The 22,949-nt window shown below is 39.0% G+C and overlaps 1 protein-coding gene and 1 long non-coding RNA gene across 3 annotated transcripts in view; one reads left to right on the forward strand and one right to left on the reverse strand.

Annotated features, from left to right (window-relative positions):
• The window catches only part of MAGI2 (membrane associated guanylate kinase, WW and PDZ domain containing 2), a 1,217,785-nt gene that overhangs the window by 1,088,135 nt on the left and 106,701 nt on the right, over positions 1 to 22,949 (forward strand). For both annotated transcript variants that reach the window (XM_039849352.1, XM_039849353.1), the window contains one exon: positions 3,986 to 4,234. In XM_039849352.1, coding sequence (XP_039705286.1) covers positions 3,986 to 4,234 — 249 coding nt within the window. The remainder of the gene's footprint in view (positions 1 to 3,985; positions 4,235 to 22,949) is intronic.
• The window catches only part of LOC120591724 (uncharacterized), a 43,503-nt gene that overhangs the window by 9,076 nt on the left and 11,478 nt on the right, over positions 1 to 22,949 (reverse strand). The gene's annotated exons all lie outside the window — the stretch shown is intronic.

A 22,949-nucleotide genomic window follows, 5' to 3' on the forward strand; every position in this document is an offset into this window, starting at 1 on the left:
GCAATATTTTCAGTTAGTCAATGACAAGCCAGAGCCTCAAAAATAAGAAATTGTGAAGTAAAGGAAGGAAACATTTAGTAATGCATCCAATTTTATTTAACAGATAATTTTATCATAGATCTTGTACCTTAAACTAGTTTTGAGAGATGTCTTATCCATGCCCCCAGCTCCAATATTTAGTTGTTTTTTTCCCCAAGGATAGTACAAGAGTGCCTTTAATTATTACACTGAAAGTATAAATATTTATATGTTTAAGAGTTCAGTTTTGAGATGTTCAACCTAATGTCACATTATTTTGAATACATACTATTCATCTGAAAGAAGGGGTCTCTGAGGAACTTCTTAAAGTATAAATCTAAAAGTGATGTAAAAAAAATTTTATGACTTAATCAAAACATGTTGAGTTTGTCTTAAAGTTATCATTGTCTTTTCTCTAACATCTAAGAGAAAGTCTAAGTCTTGGCCTAATGCCGAGAAAGAGAAGGTTTTCGTGGCAGCTGGGTGAAAAGTTTAGTCAATGTTTAGGGAGTCAGTAGATTCCCTGGTCCTGGTTACTATACTTTTTGGTTAATTCTAAATGCATTCCCTTATTCTTTGTCTATGAGCATGTCACCCATTAAAATACATTGTCTGCCTCGATGAGTATAAACCAGGAGTGTGCAAACTGCAGGCAGACCAGCCCCTAACATTAGCAGGGCCACAGCCCGTGGGCTGCCCCTTTCTCCATCAGGCACCCTGAGGGTACACATGCACATCGAGTCTCCAGCCTGCATGTCCAAGCTCTGTCTACACACATACCCATTGCCTCAGCGATACTTTAAGACAAGACATGTGCATCTATAGTGCTGTCATCTTTCTGGGGGACAGTCCTAAGAAGAAGCCTAGGCAACACCCGAGAAGCAGGCAAGATCTGTTTGGTTACAGAACCCTAGAGTCCTGGTATCCAGTGTGTAATCTAGAAGAGAAACAAGGTCTCCGGTTAAACAGGTCCCTTTGGCCTTGCATACTCCTCACCCTACAAGTAAATGAATAAATCAGGAATTTGCAAGAGACATTGGGGAATGATTGGAACTGTGGTGATTTGCAAACTGCCTACCTAGTCAAGAGAGTGGCCCTTGGCCAGCTATAGCAGATCATTACCAAATATTTCGAGAGAGATTGGAAATGTATATTTCTGTAAAATCTCCCCATTTAAAAACAATGACAATTTTAACAATTTTTAAACAAAGTATAGGTCAACACAGTGCAAGAATAATAACTGGGCATGCTGGCCAGGAGCAGTCCTTAAACAGTCGTCGACTGTTCTAGTCGAAACCATCTCACCTGTAGGGCATTGTCAACAGCTCCTGACTTCCCAGGAAAAGACCCTCTCCCAGTCAAAAAGTGATGATTTCCAGTATGACTGCTGGGGACAAAACAGAAGCTTAACCTAAAAATTGGTTATCTGACTTGAGTAGATACTAAGTGACTGAATTGTGTACACCCATTTGCGTGTGAGCCAAAAGGATAGGTCAGGGATGCTAGGAATTATAGGAATTAGTGAATTTAAAAAAAAAAAAAATTGCACATGGTATCTAGTCACTTTGTGACATTTTACTACGTTATTCTAAAACAATGATTTTCCTGTCCTATACCAGGAAGGGTTGTTGGAGAGAAGACAGTCTCATTTGGACCTGAAGCATACTAAGTAGATAATAATGTCCAGTCAATTCAATCCTGTGAAGTCAATAATTAAAAGTCGTTTTAACTCCCTGGTTTTAAAAGTGTTCATGTTGTAAAACAGCAGTCCCAAAACTTTTTGGCACCAGGAACCAGTGTTCCTGTGAGAATCTAATGCCAGATGATCTAAGGTGGAGCTGAGATGGTGATGCTAGCACTAGAAAGTGGCTGCAAATACAGATGAAGCTTCGCTCACTGGCCCACAGCTCGCCTCCTGCTGTATGGCCGGGTTCCTAACAGGCCACTGACTGGTACCGCATTTCTTACAGAAGAAGAGCATCCATTTATTGCAAAGACAGATAATTTTTCTTTGTTGCCACTTTACTGACAACCACAGCTCTCGACCCCCTGAAATATGACAGCCAGAAAATAAGATCTCTCTTGTCACTGCCTATGACATTTAGTTACTGATTTGGTCCAATAACTCAGGGAGATTTTCAATTTAATGTTGCAGCATAATAATTTGTTTGTTTTTCTTCTTCCTGACTATCTCTAATCACTTTATTTCCATCTCACAGAAGGACTGATAAAGGACATGTGCTTCACCAAGACAATAACAGCTTGTCTTTGGATGATGTTTTCTAACAGGAAGGGTACACTTTACAGGCAGTTTTAGTTCTGATAGAAAAGAGGAGAAGTCTTTGACATTGACATTTTGTTCTTTTATGACCTCAGCGCATTTCTTACAGAAGAAGAGCATCCATTTGTTTTCTTTTATTAAAACCAGATTAATTAAATCTTCTTTACAAAAAAAATCAAATTTTTCAAATGATAATAAGCAACAGCCTGGATCTTATTCATTCAATAATTACAAACAAGAAATGAATACAGTTTTGTAAGGCCATTTTTAATCTGGGGATATGAATAAACACAGCTCTTTTTTCTTCAAGTATCAGTGTAACAGAACCTCTCTTGTTGTCTGTGTTCTTTCTCTCTGACTTTTTCATTTCAGAATGGAATTGCAGATTATAAAGTTAAGAGCCTTCTTAGGAACTTTTGCTATTTTTTTTTAACTTGCTATATGAAATGCTTTCCAGACTTCTAAATAGGAGACCATATCTAGAGACCCAAAAAGAAATCATTAATTTCGATTCTTTTCCATCTTACTATTCTTCTGTTCCATAAAAATCTTTTGAGTACACTAATTAAATTGTAAGATGGAGCCGAAACAGTCTTATTTCTAATTATGGTATTCTAGGTACCCACTTCAGTTCTTTTAATCAAAATACCAAAACCTAAGTATTAAATTAAAATGACAAAATTCTTTCTGGATGACAGATCAACTTTCACTTTAAAAATTAGCTTCTCTTGGCTGCCGACTTTCTATTATTCTTCCTTGTAAATATGCTTGCTTTCTTATGGAAGTAGTGGTTTGGTTTATCTGGTTGATTAATAGAGTATATTTTGTAATAATACAGAATGTAAATGAGCAAGGCCTCACACACTTCCCTAATGACTCAAAATTCATCATTCTTTAGCCTGATATTATTGTTAGATTTGATCCTAGAGTGAACAAACTACTTTAAGAAGGATGCTTCCTACCTACACGAAGTGAATTAACACATCTAGGCTAACAGAATATCACAAAATTAAATAAAACCATGGCTCTTTAGTAAAATTATGGTAGGTCATTTTATGTGGACATCCCCTGGGCTAACAAAGTCTTCCACAGCAGCATTTCTCAAAGTGTGGTCTTGAAACTTCATCCAGATTTCTGTGCCCAATCTCCCCTAGATCTACTGAAAAAACTTTCCACGGGCGGACTCTGAAGATGCATATTTTTTACAAGTTCTTTAAGTAATTCTTATGCACAGTACACTTAAGGATTCTACCCACTTGTTTTATGATTTTATTTGATCAATTATTATTGTAAAACTAAGAAGCTTAATATCTAAAACTAGGCCTTATCAAAAAATAAATAAAACTAGGCTATGTCCTGGAGTTTGCAGTCTTACCAAAAGGAAAACACAAATAAGTAGCAGCACAGAGGAAGTTGATGAGGGGTTTTACCAATGTCTGCTATGAGATAGGGTGGAAAAGGGGCCAGTACCTGGGGCGCTCCATAGCTAGGTTTGCAGCCCTTCAAATGCTCTGCACATCTGGGGAGAATAGAAGCCAGTCAACCAGTCTTGTAACAGTGCTGGTGTCTACAACAATACCTAGTTCACAGGAGGCACTCATCATGACCCTTATTAATGCCTAGGACACGGGAGGCACTCACCATGACCCTTAGTAACCAAGTGCCTGTGTACAATGTGTGTTCCAGGGGAGCCCTGCCCAGAGAACGGGAGGAGTCCAGGCTCCGTATCAACCCACCACAGCTCTCCACGCAGTGACTACGCAACCTACACCAACAGCAACCACGCTGTGCCCAGTAGCAATGCCTCTCCCCCCGAAGGCTTCACCTCCCACAGCCTGCAGACCAGTGACGTGGTCATTCACCGCAAAGAGAACGAAGGCTTTGGCTTCGTCATCATCAGCTCCCTGAACAGGCCTGAGTCCGGATCCACTATAAGTAAGTGACTGCTCAGCCTGCCTTTGAATAAGAGGTCTTATTTTTATTTTGTTCTGGTGGCAGGGATACTGGACAGGCAGATCAGAGGACTGTTGTAGACATGTTATGGAGCCTGAAAGTGACAGGCTGTGGACACAAAGAAAGCATACTGAACACTTGATTAGCCAAATGATGCTGGCCTTTGCTTCAGGAAGAATGCAAGACCACAGCTAATGTCCCCCCAGCTCCACACCCCCATAAAAGCTTCTCATTCATTTTAAACTGGAAAGAATAAAACAGAGTGAAATGGGAGTGTCAGTGTGAGGGGAAGGGTACTCCTGTTTGATAGAAGGAAACCAGATCTATAAAAGATCTAGGAGGAAAGCAGTCTGAGCAGACGCTTTGAGGTGGGAAGGAGCTCAGCATTAAAGAAATACACAGAAGCCCAGTGAGGCTGTGGTGTGGTGAACAGAGAGAGCAGCATGAGATCAAGACGGAGAACTAGGCGGAAGCCAGGCCACACAGGGCTTCGTATGCCCATAGGAAGAAGTCTGGAGTGTAGTCTAAATCCATCAGAACCATTGGAGGGTTTTAATCAGTGGACAGAAATCTGATATATTTTTAAAAGATGAGTCCAGCTGCCTGTAGAAAATGAAATAGAGGGAAAAGAGCAAGAGTGGAGACACAAGACACAGTTAGGAGGCCATTAAAACAGTCCTGTGGGCCCAGAGATAGTAGTGTCTCCCCCTAAAGCAGCAGCAGTGCGTAGGGGAGAAGTAGGTGACTTCCCCTCCGGGCCTCCTCCAAACCTAAGGTCCTGTGAGTCTGCACGACAGGGGACAGTCAGAGATCATATTTCTCTTCCACTCAGTCATCTTTGAAGATACTAAGGCTTCCTCGATGGTTTTCCTTTCAGCAATACTATTCCAGAAGTCACTGGGCAGCCAACAAGCAGTAGAACAGAAGAAGCAATAGGAAAACTTGTTCATTTTTTCATGCTGAAGCCATTTAGTTAAGAATGTTATGGATGGAAACACCAGAATAGAGAACATTAAGAGGAAAAATGATTGAGTCCTATTGTGGTCCTAAAATTCTTATAAACTGTGGTTGTTTCCAGCACATGGTGCAAGAAGGAGGTGCATGTGTCAAACAGTACTAAAGAAATCAAATTGTTAGACTGAATAAGAACTTTTTATGATAAACTTAATGTTATCCAAACAACACCAAAACTAAATGGAGAGGATTGCCCCGTTTAGCTTCAGCTTTGAGAAATTCAAGAGTGAAAACTACAGAAGCATTAAACTTCAGTGAATATGTGCAGAAGCTAAATTACATCCATCTGAAAGTACAATTTCATTTCTCTTTTTCTTCATGATAAGCTGAGGAAATAAATCCAATCTTTAAGCATAGAGAAAAAGCAGAATTCTGTCAGTACGATGGATTCGCCGAGATTAAAAGGACACAAGACTAAAGATTTTCATGACTTATATAAACAGCCTTCCAATACTTTACATTTGGAGAAAATGTCCACAGAGCACTTTTGTAACTGTTCTAGTCATTCAAATAATTCACTGGAGCAGGATACCCAAAGGACTAGAATAAAAATAAAAAATGTACTACCATGCATTTAAGCATGTTAAGCATGTATTTAAGGTCTCAGCTTTATCCGAAGTTCGATAGCATCATTGCTAAACATATGGGAGAATGTGTTTGTGTTTGTGTGTATGTGTGTACATGCATGTACTTATTTCATTAAGAAACCACAAATGCTTTTTCTACTGCAAATAAAATCCATGCATGGGTAGATTTGGAAAACAACTGGTGCAAATGCTTACAATTAACATGTGAATTTTTTCTTCCTACCAAGTGACAATAGATTGTCCTCAAACAGTAATTCTAACCATTTCAGAATGGTGTTATTTTAATCACCCTGGAGACTGGAAATATATTCTAGAGTTCATGGCTTCTTTTCTCACATATTTATTTCATTTTAATTTAAGGAGTTTGAAACACAGGTTGCCCCCACGTTCTGTGGGAAGAGCAGCTATTACACTGATGGCATGTAGAAATTATATAGTTTACACTATATAATTTGCAACATGCACCTAAAAGGTTCCTGAACCTGATGCTGTTTCATACTTAAATGATAATTTTAAACTCATAATTTTGAAAATAAATACTAAAGGCTTCATAAATGGTAAAGAGCTGCCCTTGTGCCACATCTCCATCATCAGAATATCTAGGGTTCTTGGGCTTTCTGAGACTAGGAGAGCATGATACTATCTGGTTCTCAAGAGTCACAGTCATTTCCAGGGCTGTGTCATTTTTCTCTTCCTGTCTTTCCTGAGCCCAAGCATCGTGAACACTTTCATGGTTTTTCCACGGCTGCGGAAGCCTTTCCGTTGGTGGACAGTGCTGTTTTGCCTGTGCTCAGTGCACCATCCTCTGTAGGCAAGGGACCGGCGCGGTTAATGGCCGAGGTGCTAGAATCATACTGCCTGGGTTTGAAACCCGGCTCCATCATTTACTAGCTGTGACCTTGAGGAAGTTACGTGACCTCTTTGGGCCTCAGTTTTCTCAGTTGTAAAGAGAAGATCATTTTAATACCTGCGTCATGGGATTGCCGTGAGGATTAAATGGATTAGTACATAAAAGTGCTTAGAACAACACTGGCTCAGAGGAAGCACTAAATATGTCATCGTTGCTATCTAGCCCACCATCCCCTCCAGGAACTACCTTTGCATCCATCAGCTTGCTCTTCTTGGATAGCGCAGAGTTCTCACTAGCTGCCAATTCAGTCAGAGCTAAATCTGGGCAGCAGATGAGCATCTCTGAGAGACGACTCCCCCTTCCCACAAGCTGACCAAATGAGAGCACAGTCTTCCCCACTCCTACCCCCTGCAGCCTGGATCGGCCTGGGGGCAGTTAGAGCAGTGGCTGCCACAGCAATCCAGCTGAAGGTGCCCTTGCTGAGGCTTCAGGCCGAAAGTCTCTCAGAATTCACTAGCCATTCAACTAGAAAAGTCACAGGAAACATCAAAATTCAGACTTCAAGCTGTGCCTATTAGAATGTTCCCGAAAACATTACATCTCTATTGAACATATTAGAGAAGAGAAGAGAGATGAAGAACCCAAATGTAAACTTCCCCACCCTGCAGACAGGAAAAGAATTGCCTTTCATAGCTTCTTCAACCCAGGCAACAACTTCGCCAGCAGTGCCAGATGTTTAACCAACTGAGTACTTGGAAGGTGAGGTTTCTGGCTTATTATTGCCTGACATTTAGTAGAGGACTCTTTACCAAAGCCTCACATATTTTTTTCAAAATATTATTTCCCCCAAAAAATAAAGAAGAAATTCTCTTAATTAATGTAATTAAAGAACATACTACTTCCTTCCAAAGCCAGTGACTCAGGAGGCCAGCTATTGTCAGGGAACAGACGAACCTTAGCAGCTTCCTATCCGAGGTGCGAAAATGTCCCTCTTGGTTTAAAGTGAGAATAGGCAAGTTTCCTGAGCGTTTTTGTCCCATTATCCAAAATATTATTATCTTTTTAAGACTTCACAATTAAACCCAAGGGGAAAACATTGTGGTTTGCAGAACAGAGCCTCAGATGAGAGTAAACTGTAACAGGCAATTGCATTTTAAATTCTTAAAAAGATTCTAAGATTTATAAATAAAAGTGTTCATTACCATGTTATTGATAAACAGAGGAAATTAGAAACAATGTTAGAAGATTTTCAAAACCTGAAAACTTTGGTATATTTGGGAAATTCAAGGCATTTGCTGCCGTCGACTAACTGTTGTCACTCTCACTGAGGTCTGTGTACACAGAATAGACAAGACTTGGGTAGCCTCCTGACCGAGTGGATTGAATGCTTCCCCTAAAAAATGTCCCTGTGGCCATGTGCAGTGGGGTTGGCAGTTTGGTCTTTGGGCCTCCCCAGCTGAGTCCTGACATCCAGGTTTCATTGCACAGTTGTAACCTGGCCTTACAGGTGCTTCCTGCTCTCCCTCACCCTCCAAACCTGCTTTAACCAGACGTTCCCAAGAAGGGCTTTGGCACAAGCTATGAAATAAAAGTAATCCTTGGTCAACTGCCTTTCTGTAATTTGTCAGGAAAGTTGTATTGGAATTTACGAGATAGACATACATGGACAGCTTGGACATCAGTGGTGAAGGCTGGCAGACTGTTGAGAGAATTTATAAACTTAAATGCTGGCCATAGCAGATCATGAGGCAGAACATTTTCAAGACAGCAGCCATAGCCACAATCTAAGCAGTCAGCCATAGGGAAACAATTACTTCCACCCTTCCTTCCTTCATTCTTATTGTCTTAACAGCATTGATTCAGTTTTCTGTGTCTTTATTGCAAGAGCATCACTGGTCAGCATGCTGCTAGCTTCTTAACAATCTTACAGCTCTGTGTTGGTGCTGAAAATCTTTGTTTCCATGTAAAATCTTTGTTTCCATGTGCGTACTTTGGCGCGAGCTGGAGTACAGGCATGGTCATTGTTGACTTACCCTAAGGCCCACTGCCATTCGATGTTCTGGGAAAAAGTTCATTATCTTTGGTTAAATGCCCTGATGACTTTCTCAAAGTCCTTGATGATGTCCAGAGGCTCTGGAGTTTAAAAGTTATTCTAGAGATTCAAAAGCTTAGCTCACAGGTCTTCTATGAAATTTTAAGAAAGGACGAAATGAAAATGAACAAGGGGTTAAGATTTTTCCCACCAAAACTCATCTCACCAACCATGCAACCACTGAATAGTAATCTGAACTTAGGGGAGGTGCATATTAAAACCAACAGCCTTTCCCTAACACAGGAGATTTAAAATAAAAAAGTGCATTGGAAAACAAGCCAGAGCCTCACTCCAGTTTATCTACTAACTACTGTATCCCTTGAGGAAGTCATTTGGTCTTTCCTTGTCCCCTTGTCACCCAAAATATAAAAAGTGATGGACTGAACAGCCTCTCTTCCAGCTCTAAATTTCTTATGCCATGAATCATCATGGAAGATAAGGTATTAGTTTTGTCTGTATGTAAAAAGCTTTGGGTAAGTTTGTGGCCTAGGTCATATTTTTCATTGGCTTAAGCTCTCATTTTAAACTTGTATTACTTTCATTTTTATTACATTTTGAAGATGGCTCCTAAGACTTTCAATTCTTATGTTCATCTCAAACTCCATCAAGAAATGATATGAAATAAGCACTTAACTACACTATACCAATTCCCCTTTTAAGGAAATTTAAGGCAGTGTTTTTCTCCTTTTTTTACTTCCTGGCACACTCGTAAAATGATAACAGTTTTACAATTCACTGAGATAGAAGGAAGAGGTTGCTGGAGGCAAAAAGAAACTTCTCTAAGGGGTTCTATCTCCTTAGGAGGCAATGGCTGCCTTGTCATACCTGTAAACTTTAGTGACACACTCCTTTTAATAGCCCACGGTAACAACATTTTGCCTTAAATTGAAGGCTATGAATATCAGCATCCAATAAGCACCTCATCTTACATTTCATTGGTTTGGGTTGTGGCAGTGGATTTTCTTCAAACTCTGTATTGAGGTTTCTTCATTGATCACTTTAAAAACATAGGTAATTGGTGCCACTGGTGCCGATGCTGGGACCTTGACCTTCTCTATGTCACCATAGACTTTGACCTATCAATTCTCCATCCCCAAAAGTCATTGCTGGAAAGTTACTTAAGTCATGCCCATGCAGCTGAACATGCGAATTAGAAAGTAAGTCCCATTTATTTCTCTATTTCTCATTAGTTTGCAAAAGCAGTTTCATTTCAGAGTTCTTAACCAGCTTTGTAACATGTAATATTCCTTTACTCCTTAAACAAATCTCTGCTTTGGATTCCTTCAAGGACATGGTGCTTTTGCTCTGAGCTTTATGCTGAAAGTAGCTCATTCAGAAGGCATAATGGTATCACCAACACTGCTAATGTGAGTGCTTCTACAACAGAAGAAATACAGAGGGAACGGGGATGCTATATTAAATGCCAGCTTTCCCCTAAATATCTGGCTTCTAAATATAATTCATGAACCATAAAATAAGCAAATATCTTCATAATCTTTTGGAAAAAATCTACATTTACGAAAAAAAAGGATAAGATTGTTATTCATAGTCTTTACCGATATACATGTTTTAAATCAAATCAGTCTTTTCACATTTATTGATGTGACCTACTTTCAGCTGCAGGAGGTAGCCAGGGGCTAGGGTAGGAGTGGAGTGCAGCTACTAATGATGCAAAGTGCATCAAGAAAGGCAGCCTTTTCTATGTACAATTCAGTCTTCTTATAATGAGTTCTTGATCATAACGCCCCTGATGAAAGTATCTACAGAGTAAAGTTCAAACACACCTCTCTTATGTTCAAGACCTTAGGTAATCTAGACAGCCATTTTTTACCAACAGCTCCTCATGGTTCCATTCCACCAAAGCTTGTGTAGTTACTTAACCCTGAGGACAACTTCTGCTTTCCTGTCCCAGTGTCCATGTTTTGCCTGCTGCCACTTGCAATGTCTCCTCTCATCCAATAATAAATTTTGTCAAGCTTTTTTCCAGGAATCTTATCTTGTACTTCATTTTCACAGCAACCAACCCTAAGAAGAAACTACTGCCTGAACAGTAAACATCTCTCACCAGCAGCTCAAAAATCTCTCATCTCTTAATAAGGGTGACCCCTCACCCTTCTCTCTCAAGTGTTTTCATTAATTCTTATATGGAATTTTTGTCTGTACCCCCCCTTAATTGTTGACTGCTCCCTGACTTCCTATCTATTATTACTATCTATTATTGTCATTTTATTTTCCATGTGTTTGTTTTGCATCCCCTAAATAAATTGTAAGTTCCTTAAGGGCAGGAAATGACGACATTTTTTTGAATCCATCACAGTTCCTGGTCACATGCTTTTCAAGGATTTTTCATGTAATTTGTGTTGGTGTGAATAGGTTGGATCCTCATATAGCGATCCAGCACTGTCCTCACCAAAGTAAAAGTGTGAATGTGCTCTGCTCTAACTTTCCCTGCACCTAAACCTAGCTGTTCCATCCCTCAGAGTCAGCAAGACATATCTCTGAGAATGGGCAAAGCATCAGAGGATCACTTACGGGGAGGAATTGCATGCAAACTGCTCCTTGCCCGGTATGAGAAATTGCACTATAATAAAGTAGAACTGGCACAGTGTCGCAGAATACAAATTTCCCATCAGTTGTTCTCAGCCTGAGTAAATGATTCAATAGCCAACCCAGGGCCTAGCGAAGTCTTAGATGAGAGAGCCCTCTAAGAAATCGGGCTCAGGGGGGCTATCTCCATGCCTGTGGGCAGCCTCTCTAGTCGTAAGCAGCTGGGTTGCAAAGCCCTTGTCCTCCGAAGGGCCAGGCTGGCGGCCGCAGTGTGCTCACTTTTTCACTTCATCCTGGCACTGACTGTTCCTGGAATCGCCATCCATCTGTATGAGCACCACCTCAGCGATAATTATATCGTCCTAAATGAGAGGGTTTGGACGGCATCCCAAGCTCCTTAGAAAAAAGTATTACCTCAGATTATTTATTCATTTCACAACCCTCATTAACAAAGCAACCTAACTGAGTTCCAAGCGAACAAGTTCTGAATCACATTGCTTCTTTATAGGATCATCCTCAGCCAAAATGCAGAATGAATAGGACCTATTGGTTAAATTCCATTTTTTCCAATCCTGAGCATGACTAATTTTGTTCTCAAATTTAAACCTGGCTGCCTAGGTCCTACCAGTAAGCAGACAAGCAAACAAGAAAAGATTTTTGCATCAAACTCTAAGTACTCTGATATCTGAACTTTGAAGCATCTAGTAACTAAAACGGACAGACACATATAAACATTTAATTCTCTTAGCACTAACAAATTTAAAGATCATTAAATTGTTAAAATAAGTCCACGGAGAAGCACCATCATTCTTATTTATTCTCAAAAAGAGCAGCAATGCAACCTACCAAAAAAATCTGTGAGTGCTCACAGTATGTTTTTTAAAATTCTAGACCATTTTTCTTATCGTTTGAATGGAGCTCATAAATCATAAGTTTTCTCCACTTTTCAGGAAGGTTTATATTATTGTGTTCAAAGACTCTCCAGGCAGCAGCAGAAGGTGAATGTGTAGGTGTCTTCTTACCTGTAGCTATTCAGTTGTCTTAAAACCTCGTAAGTGGGTGATCAATAGCTGTTCCCTCTGGGCTTATGTCCTGCAGCTCCTTGTTGTTCACTAGACAGTACAAGGAGAATACAACTGTGAAGACAGTCAGACTTCAGGTGCAGGATCATGCTTTATCCGTGGAAAATGCCCATCACTCTCCCATGGGGTTCAAACAAATTCCGAGCCTGCAGGTCACTTTTGCAGAAGACACATTTTCAGGGCCTCGTGTTGGATTCAAGTCTCTGTAATTTTACTTTTCTTCTTTTTCCCCAACAATCAGCCACATAAGAAAAGCTGATTCCACACTTACAGCCATTTTAAAAACATGTCGTTAAGTGAATGCAGTAGTTATTTATCTCCACTTTTCAGCTATATTGAAAGAGTGTTATTAGGGAATATTTTTCCCATTTGGACTGGGAAAATAGCGTTTCTTTTTAGCCCCAGCTTTCACCAAAGTCTCAGGGAGTACTTCTACCCAAACTCCTTCCTGCCATACCAAATCCTGGTAAAAGCTCTTTTTATTTGTTCATTTGACCAACAATGATTTTGAAATTTAAGCTGGATTTTTTTTTCCCAACCTATTGACAGTATTTTCTGAGAATTATTTCTAGAGATTAATCAGTCAGCCTTTTCTGGGTGATGATCAGTAAGCATTCCTAAGGTGTATATGGTGCCAAAAAAAATTTAACTAAATAGTGGGGCCTGCTGTTGGCATTTTCATTTTCCAATCCGACCTCTACCAGATCTTATTTTTGTAAGCCAGGCAAGGGTTTACTCCACAAACATGACCAGATGTTGGGCACCTGACAAATCCATCTGCTTTCAAGGGTGAAGTGCCCAAAACCTTCTGTTTGGAAACTGTTCATCATAACAATGTACATTTATGGATTCATCATGAGAGGAGGATCGTCCAGTAAACAAGAAAGAACACATAGCTTAAAAGGTTTTGCCCTGTGGTTTTCTGGCACAAAGCAGTTAGGATAACATGAGGTAGAAGAATATTCCCACTTAGAAATCTTCATTCAAATGTTTTAGGCTTGCTAGATAAACAGCAAGATGAAAAATAGCTCACATTCTTCTAGGCACTTGACAAAATTAAAATACAATAAAACCTGGTGGCCAAGTGTCTTCTTAGTTTGTTCAGGCCGCTGTAACAGAATACTATAGACTAAGTGGCTTGTAAACAACAGAAATTTATTTCTCACAGTTCTGGAGGCTGTGAATCTAAGATCAAGGCACTGGCAGGTCAGAGACAGATGTCTTCTCACTATGCTCTCACAGGGTAGAAGGGGCAAGGGAGAGCTCTGGGGTCTCTTTTATAAGGGCATTAATCCCATTCATGACGACTCCATGACCTAATCACCTCCCCAGGCTCCCATCTCCTAATATCACCACACTAGGGATTAAGTTTTAACATACGAATTTGAGGAGGACACAAACATCCAGACTATGACACCAAGTTCACCATTGGTATTGATGCTCCCTGGTACTAAGTGGCTAAGGGAAGGCTGGCAGGCATGGCTCTCGGCTCCAATCAATGTGTATGATCACAAGCTTTACCTAAGTACCTAAGTTCATATTGTAGCTGAATTTATACACAACTACATTCTCACTCTTGAGAGACTAAGGCAAGCTGTTACCCAAATATACTTTCCAGATATAAAACTTGAATACATCAGGCCCACCTGACTGCTACTGCTAATGCCCTACTTAAGGTTCTAGATTAGTACTGTGCAGTAGGACTTTCTGTGATGATGGCAATATTTTAGTCTCCATTATATAACACCATAACCACTAGTCACGAGTGGCTGTGGAGCACTTGAAATGAGGCTACTGTGGCTGAAGAATTAAATTTTTAATTATCTTTTATTTCAATTAATTTAAATAGCCATGTGTGGCTGGCAGCTACCACGCTGGACTGTGCAGCTCTGGAGCATTGTAGTGGCCTTTAAGTGTCTTCTTCCCACCCTCCTATCCTTCAGCCCTTACTTCACACTGCCACCATGATACTCTTTCTAAAACGGGTTGATGATATCACTTAACTTTCTTCATTCATTAGTGACTTCTCATTTAGCTGTAAAATTCCAAGCTCTCTAGCACAACACATAAGGCCTTTTATGATCTGTCATGATACCTTTAATACCTTTACCCCAGGTCTCTCTGTTTGTGTTCATTGCACTCTCATACCCACAGTACAAACTCTGCTAATCCACAAATCTATACATTTGTAAGTCACATCACCTGTGACTGTGATGCCTTCCCCATTCTTGCCCATTTGAAAAAGTCCTGTCCATCTTTTTAAATACAGACTAGGCAGCATTTTCTCTCTGATGCCTTCCCTGACCCCCTCCCACTCTCTCCTTCCCACCTCCTTTCTCCTACGCATTCAACATCAGTTTTTATTTTACTTACCCCTATTGATTTCTATCCAAAATCACCTCTTTATCAACCCCCACTTTTTCACTTTTTCTCCCATTTTTAAGATTTAATTACATTTAGCAAATTTTACCCTTTTTAGTCTATGAGTTTTGACACACATGCTCAATTATGTAACAATGAAGTCAACCCCTCAGGCCACCCCCAGCCCTGGCAACCACAACTTTGTTTTCTGCTCTATAGTTTTGCCTTTTAGTATATAAATGGGATCATACAGTATGTAGTCTTTTGAGTCTGGCTTTCCACTTAGCATAATGTTGTTTCATGTGTCAATATTTAGTTCCTTCTTAATTGGTGAATAGTATTCCTCTGTGTGGATATACCACAGTTTGTTTATCCATTCCCTAGGAGAAGGATATTTGGATTGCTTCCTGGTTTTGATGATTATGAATAAAGTTTCTATGAACCTTTTCATAAAGATTTTTAAGTGAAGACGCGTTTCTATTTCACTTGGGTAAATACTGAAGAGTGGGGTTGCTGTTTCATATGGTACTATTTTCGAAGATGGCTGTATCATTTTATATTCCCCTGTATAAGAATTCCAGACGCTCCACATCCTTTAGAGTATTTGTTATTTTCAACTTTTGTTGTTGTTTTTTTTTTAATTTTAGCTATTCTAATAGATATGTAGTAGTATCTCATTTCAGTTTTAAGGTGCATTTCTTCCCTAAAGACTAATGATATTGAGGATACTTTCATTGGCTTTTTTTGTCATCTTTGTATCTTCTTTGGTGAAATGCTTTTTCACTTTTGGTCTCTTCCCTCTAGAGTGTAATTGGAATTTGGAGATTTAACTGTGAAGAACAAAGTATATTTTTAGACTCTTCAATGCTTCTTTTTTCATTTCTCATGTTGGAGTAATAAAAATCATTTTACGATGATCTCAGGTGAAATTATTAGGGAGACATATGTCTGCTTAGTAAAAATGAAAATACATATACTTACTATGCTTCGAAATACAAACAATGAGAGAAAATACATGTTAGCAAAAATTCCAAAAAAAGTTAAAACATGAAATATTTAAATAAGAAAGATAAGAGTAAGAAAAACTATAACACAGAGATGGCCTCTCTTTTTAAGTAGGGACATGCCGACATGATTTATTTGTCCATTCAGAGGTCACACTGCAAGTTGTTTGCAAAGCCAATATGTGATCAAGATCTTCTAGCTCCTAAACACTGTACTTGGGGGTCTTTTTGAATTTAGTTTCATCCAGTCATGCAAAATTGCATTATTTCAAGTTAAAACATGATACATATCTTTTAGTGGAAATTTGGCTTCTTTGAGAAAGTAAAGAACCAATAAATATTCATGTAATCTTCTGGATAACATATTGAAAAGGACAGCTGGCTCAGGAGGGATCATTTGCCTGGGTTAGTAGCTGTTTTCCTCTACATTAAGAAAATATTGTAAGAAATTATTATCTACCAAAGGGCTTAGGGGAATACAATGGAAGGCTGATATTGCACCTGATTGCTTTTGACATTTAGCTATTATAACAGGGAAACTGTGTGAAGATAGCCAAGTGACTTTTTACAAAACACAATTTCAGAAACTATAAAAGGAAAAAAGAGATGGCAGAGATAGAATACACCACATCTATAAAAACGAGAAACATGATTTTCCAGCAACACCTGCTTATAACTATCAACCAGTTCTACGGGGCCACCTGAGAAATTACTGAGAGTCAAGTACATTGATGGGAGTGTAGTCTCAAAAGGCAGTTAAGAGACATAGAGAAAGGAAAGAATTGTGGTTCTATTGAAAATTTTTAACCCAATACCTGGGGTTGATAAAATGTAATTTTATGACATTTTCTCAATTCTTGAAATCAGTTGTCTTTTATATTTGTATCTGTCAGGACTACAGGAAACAAGAGAACTTTTAAAGTTTGGGTACACAAATTATTGATCATTTTTCCCAGATAGAGTCCAAATCTCTAACTGATACATCAAAATATTAATTTCAACAACTAATTTAAATTTATGAATGATATTTCTAATTTATATTTAACGGTGGTAAAATAATAACATACTATCTCTTCCCATTTCTTAGATACCAATAAAATTGTAGTTAATGAAGAAGAAAGGAATGGGCATGAATGGGGAAGATATTTTAAAGACAAAAATGTGGCAACTCATTTTGCAGGACAGACAGATATTGACTCAAGTTGACAAATTGAGAAATAGCCATATAAGAATATAATTTAAAAATGTTAAGAAGAAACAACTGAAAGATTTTAAGTGTTTGCCTTTGGCTCACAAAACTGAATGAGATGGGGAGAATTAGAGCAGGAAACTAAGATTTTTCATTAAATTGTCCTAATTGCAAGAGATTTTGAGTCATTAGAAGATAGTATTATTATTCTTTGTACTTTCCCCTTCTACATCATGACATGAATTTTGAAATTTTTATAAAATTTTCTCATTTTGTAGAATGATTCAATATTTCCTAGTAAGAATTTGATAAGCCCTCTGTAATAAATTATAAATAAAAGAACCTTCTTATTCAGGAACTAAAGTTGTCATAAAAGTGAGTAACTTACCCTTTGAAAGGTAAATTGGCATGTTTGGAATAGGAGTATAATACTGCATCTCAACCCTGTGACTATTTTGTATTTCTCATTGTCGTTTTAAGCCCCTCTCCAAAATTTCAACTTATATCTTATTGACCAGAAGTATATCACAACAAAGGCCCATTCATCTTCCACAAATCACACAAAAATGTTGGGATTCACCTTCAGATTTTTGTCTTTTGTTTTTTTCTTGGCTTTTAGTTTTATATTTTTATGCAAATTTCTAAGAATATGCTAACATTTGGTTTTATCTTAAAGATTTAGAATGTGGTATTTTATTTTTATTATTTTAGAAATAATAGGCACACATTAGTGTTTCTTTCTCTGTCTGACTCATTTCACTTACCACAATACCCTCTAAGTCCATCTATGTTGTTGCAAATGGTAAAATTTCATTCTTTTTTATGGTCAAGTAATACTCCATTGTTTTAATGCACCATTTCTTTTTTATCCAATTGTCTATTAATTGACACATTGTTTCCATATCTTGACTATTGTGTATAAAATGTCTTTCTCTGGCTCTTGTTATAGACTTTGTTTTAAAGTCTTTTTTGTCTGATATAAGTATTGCTACTCCAGCTTTTTTCGTTTCCGTTTGCATAAAATATCTTTTTCCATCCCTTTACTTTCAGTCTGTCTATGTCTTTCAATCTGAAGTGTGTCTCTTGTATGTAGCATATATATGGGTTTTGTTTTCTTATCTATTCAGCCACCCTATGTCTTTGGACTGGAGAATTTAATCCATTTACATTTAAAGTAATTAAATTAGTAGGTATGTAGCTATTGCCATTTTATTATTCATATATTTTTATCTTTCTTATTCAAGAATTCCCTTTAACATTTCTTATAATACTGGTTTGGTGGTGATGAACTCCTTTAGCTTTTTCTTGTCTGAGAAGCTCTTTATCTTTCCTTCCATTCTAAATGATAGCTTTGCTGGGTAGAGTGATCTTGGTTGCAGGTCCTTACTTTTCATCTCTTTGAATATTTATGCCAATCTCTTCTGGCCTGCAAAGTTTCTGTTGAGAAATCAACTGAGCTGACAGACTTATGGGGACTCCTTTATAGGTAACTAACCACTTTTCTCTTACTGTTTTTAAGATTCTCTGTTTGTCTTTAACCTTTTGTATTTTAATTATGATTTGTCTTTATCCTTTTGCATTTTAATTGTAATGTGTCAGTGTGAGCCTCCTTGGATTCATTTTGTTTGGGACTCTGTGCTTCCTGGGTTTATATGTCTTTTTCCATCACCAGGTTAGGGATGTTTTTAGTCATTATTTCTTCAGATAGGTTTTTAATTCCTTGCTCTCTCTCTTCATCTTCTGGTACCCTATAACGCAAACGTTTGCTTGATGTTATCTCAGAAGCCCCTTAAATTATCCTCATTTTTTTTTATTCTTTTTTCTTGTTGCTGTTCTTATGGGTGTTTCCTGCTACCTTATCTTACAAATCTCTGATTCAGTCCTCTGCTTCATTTAATCTATTATCGATTCCCTCTAATGTATTCTTTATTTCAGTTATTTTTTTTTTCTTTATTTCTGATTGGTTATTTTTTGTTTTCTATCTCCACTTTTATGTTTTCTGTCTCTTTGATAAAGTTCTCACTGAATTCATCTACTCTTCCCCTAATTGCATTGAGCATTGTCATAACCAGTGTTTTGAACTCTGCATCTGGTAGATTGCCTGTCTCCATTTTGTTTAGTTCTTTTTCTGGAACTTTGTTCTGTTCTTTCATTTGGGACATCTTTCTTTGTTTCCCCATTTTGGCTGCCTCCCTGTGTTTGTTTCTGTGTATTAGGTAGAGCTGTTATGTCTCCCAATCTTAGTACAGTGGCCTTATGTAGTAAGTGTCCTGTGGTGCCTAATGGTGCAGACTCCCTGATCACCTGAGCCATGACCAGAGGTGTCTCCTGTGTGGGCTGTGCATTTGCTCCTGTTGTAGTTGAGTCTTAGTTGCTGTTAGCACATCAGTGAGTAGGACTGATCTTCACGTTGACTGGCTATGAGGACCGGTGCTGACCACAGTGGACGATCTGTTTGCAGAGGCTGATCCCACAGAGCAGGGTTAGGTTTACCAGGGCTCTGCTGCCTTCCAAGTCTACCCTTTGGTTGTGCTGTTTGTGGAGCTAATCGGCTGGTGCTCTAACATGGTCTAAAGCCAGCCATCATGTGTGTTGATTCTGGGGCCTCTTGGGAGTGGCTTTGGTGCAGGCCCAGGTCAGGTGCTGCCTGTGCCCCACCCAGGGCCACCTGGTAAGAGCTGCAAAATGATCTGCAGTTGGACGCTGCCTGTGCTGTGTTTAGAGGTGCTATGAACTGAGGCCAGCTGCAACTAATGCTTGAGGGCACTTAGCAAGAGATAAAAGGCATGCCAAGGCCAGCCACTGCTTGTTTGGGGCTTGTTGACCTTCGACTTCAGAAAAGTCTGCAGCATGGCCTGGGCAGCAGCTTGTAAGGAACAGCCACTGAAAGAGGTTTGGGCTGTTGCGTGTATTGGGTGGGGTGGGGTCTTAGGGAGTCACCAGGGTGGGGCGAACAATGTTAGCCAAGCGTATGGAGACTCAGCTATGGTGCCTGCTTGCGCCTGTCAGCTGTCTGGGTAGAGGGCTCAACAAAGGAACAGTGGTGCCTGCCAGAACTCTGTCCCAGCCAGAGCTGTGCCTCCAGCCCTCTCTCCAAAGCCAGACAATTCAGTTTCTCCTCATATGTCCCTGGAACTTTCTGAACTTCTGCCCTAGCATCGGAGCTCAGAGCAAGTGATTCCATTAACAAGTAAGTCTGTGCATGGGCCCTTTAAGAGGAATGGCTGGGACTCTAGCAGCCCTCCCTCTCACCTGGACAGACTCTCCACTGATTTTCACAGCCAGGAGTTGTAGGGACTCCTCTTCCCAGCACTGGTGCTCTGGGCTGAGGGGCCTGATGTAGAGTTGGCACCAGTCACAGGGGGGACCTCCCAATTTTTAACTGCCACACGTGGGTGCAAGACCAGCTTGTTTTACATCCCCACTCCTTCTACTGGTCTCATTGCAGCTTATTCTTTATATCCTAATTGTAAGACTTCTGTTCAGCTAGTCTTCAGGTGGTTCTCAAATGTGGTTGTTTTATAATTTAGTTGTAATTTTGATGTCATGAGAGGAGGCGAGCACGACATTCATCTACTCTACCATCTTGACTAGAGTGTTGTGACTATTTTTAAAAAGGAGTAAAACAATTTGTTTTTACATAATTTTCAAGGCCTGGTGCAAAATGAAAATGTGAGGTCCTTGTTGAAAAATTATTAAGAATGTCAAGATGGTGACAGCAGATCATTAAACCAAACACAAGGCCCTTTTGAGAGTGAGGACTTGCGTGCTCACAGGTCACACACTCATAAAACTGGCCCTATGTCTACAAGCTCACCAAATACTTCCAAACAAAACCATTTTAACCCAGCCTTGTGTTCCAAATAGTAGGAACAATCAAGCAATAGCTAATTATAATTCCTAACGCAATGAGATTTCTTTAGATTACCAGTTCACTCTCAACAAAATAAAAGCATACAAGGTAAGATACAGCTGAGGTGTGTTTCTTTCTTTCTAGTCATGTAGTTAATACTTTGTATATGGTACCTTCTGCCCTTGGAAACAGTTCAGCTGGGCTCCCAAATTGCTGGTAATGGTCCCCTCTTCCCATTCTCTTCTGACCATCTGCTAATTACCAAGTGCAGGGTAACTAAACTATTCAACCACAATAGAATGACTCATAGGTGGTGGTGGAAAGTGCACTTTTGGAATATGCAGTCTTTAAAACACCAGCTGCTGGATTTTGGATCTTGTAGCTCCTTTGGCTATGAATTTCAGGGAAGATGTTTTCATTTTTGAAAAGCTAAATTTCACAGACTTCTAGAGGAAAACAAGTCATACAGTCTGCTTTTTCTTAATTTTACCAAAAATTTTTTAAATACCAAACACATGTTTTTTTTCTCACATCTTCACCCCCTGATGACCAAGAAAATCTCTTTCAAAGGACACTGTGTCACATTCCAGGAAGGGACAACATCTAGCTAAATGGGTTTGTCACCATAGAACATATTCATTCAGGACTTCTAGGAAAGAGAGATGGAAAATAAGCAAGATTAAGAGTAGGCTCAGGTTTCTGAAGACAGAAAAACAGTATTCTTCACCAGGTATCGAAGAGATAGGAACACTATGACCATTACTATTCTATTGTTCTTATATGTTCAGTGTCCATCCAGGGGAGCTGGACAAAGCATCTTATCAAGAAGCTGAGAGGGAAACAGTAATCATGAGGGCAGGAGAGACCCCACCTACAAAGCATTTTCACTCTTTGAGTCCGTACCTGGACTCAGTAATTTGCTCCTCCTCTCTACTCTTCTCATTGCATGTTGCCTTTACCATGGATTTGCTATTTTATTTTAAGTGTTTTATTTTAAGTGTTTTTATTTGATTATCCCTGTCTCCTTAACTAGACTATGAGTTCCTTGAGGGCTAATACCATGTGTTGTTTTATTGTTGGCTTCCCCACTAGGCCTAGTATTGTGCCTGTTACTCGAAAGATGCTATACAGAAACATGTTGTTGATGGAGTAGTCGATCCTCCTGCCTCAATCTACATTTTAAAAACTAGATAGTGAATAATTTTCACAGATTATTTTAAGAAAACCAACTGGAATCATCCAATTAAAAAAATTATTTTCATATCGGGTCACAGATTTGAAACCCAAACTAACTTCCTTTGCCTCTTTAAGCTAATGGCATGTTGTTTAACCTTCACAAATTAATGGAATTGTGAGCTAATGAGAGTTTACACTATTGATTGCCTTTGACATATTTGTTTTTGTCGCACTCATTTTAAAAACTTCTCACTTGTAAGTTTGACATGATTGATGTAGAATCCACTTTCCCTGTATAATGCTTTTCTTCATATATAGCTCCACTGTATGGAATCTATTAACAAGGAGATAATTAAATGTAAACATTAGTCACAGGCTTGTCTTTCTCTGAAATGAAATACATATAAAACAACAAGGAAATATGAAAAACAGTGGGGGGATCAACTACTCCTTCCCTCTGGTGTAACTAAGAGTTTCAGGAAGAATCCGTCACAAAGCATGTCTTAGGCAATCATGCCATCTTCTTTATGGGAATCGACCCAAGATGGAACTCCATAAGAGGTCATTGGTTGATCAGAGCCTGAGTAAACCAAACAAAGGTCCCAGAAGAGAACACAACAGCAAAAAGGGAGGATCATTGCTTCCTATAGTGGATGGCTAGGGACCCAAAGAATCCAGACCTTTAGAACAAACTTAGAAAATATCCAGTCCAACCTGAGTGTCTAATATTCCTACTAAACCAAGTATGCTATGTTGAACAGTCCCAAAAAAGCCCATTCATCTATAGGAAAATATAAAACATATTGCAGTATGTGTGTGTGTGTGTGTGTATGTGTGGGTGTGTAGCAGTATTTTACCCAGAAAGAAATAAAGGGAAAAAAGATGGGTTTCTTCTTCCATAATTTATGTTTTGCAATTAAAGGGAAATTTCTAACTAGTGAT

This window comes from Pteropus medius, unplaced genomic scaffold (genome assembly GCF_902729225.1).
Source record: "Pteropus medius unplaced genomic scaffold, Ma_sr-lr_union100, whole genome shotgun sequence".
NCBI lineage: Eukaryota > Metazoa > Chordata > Mammalia > Chiroptera > Pteropodidae > Pteropus > Pteropus medius.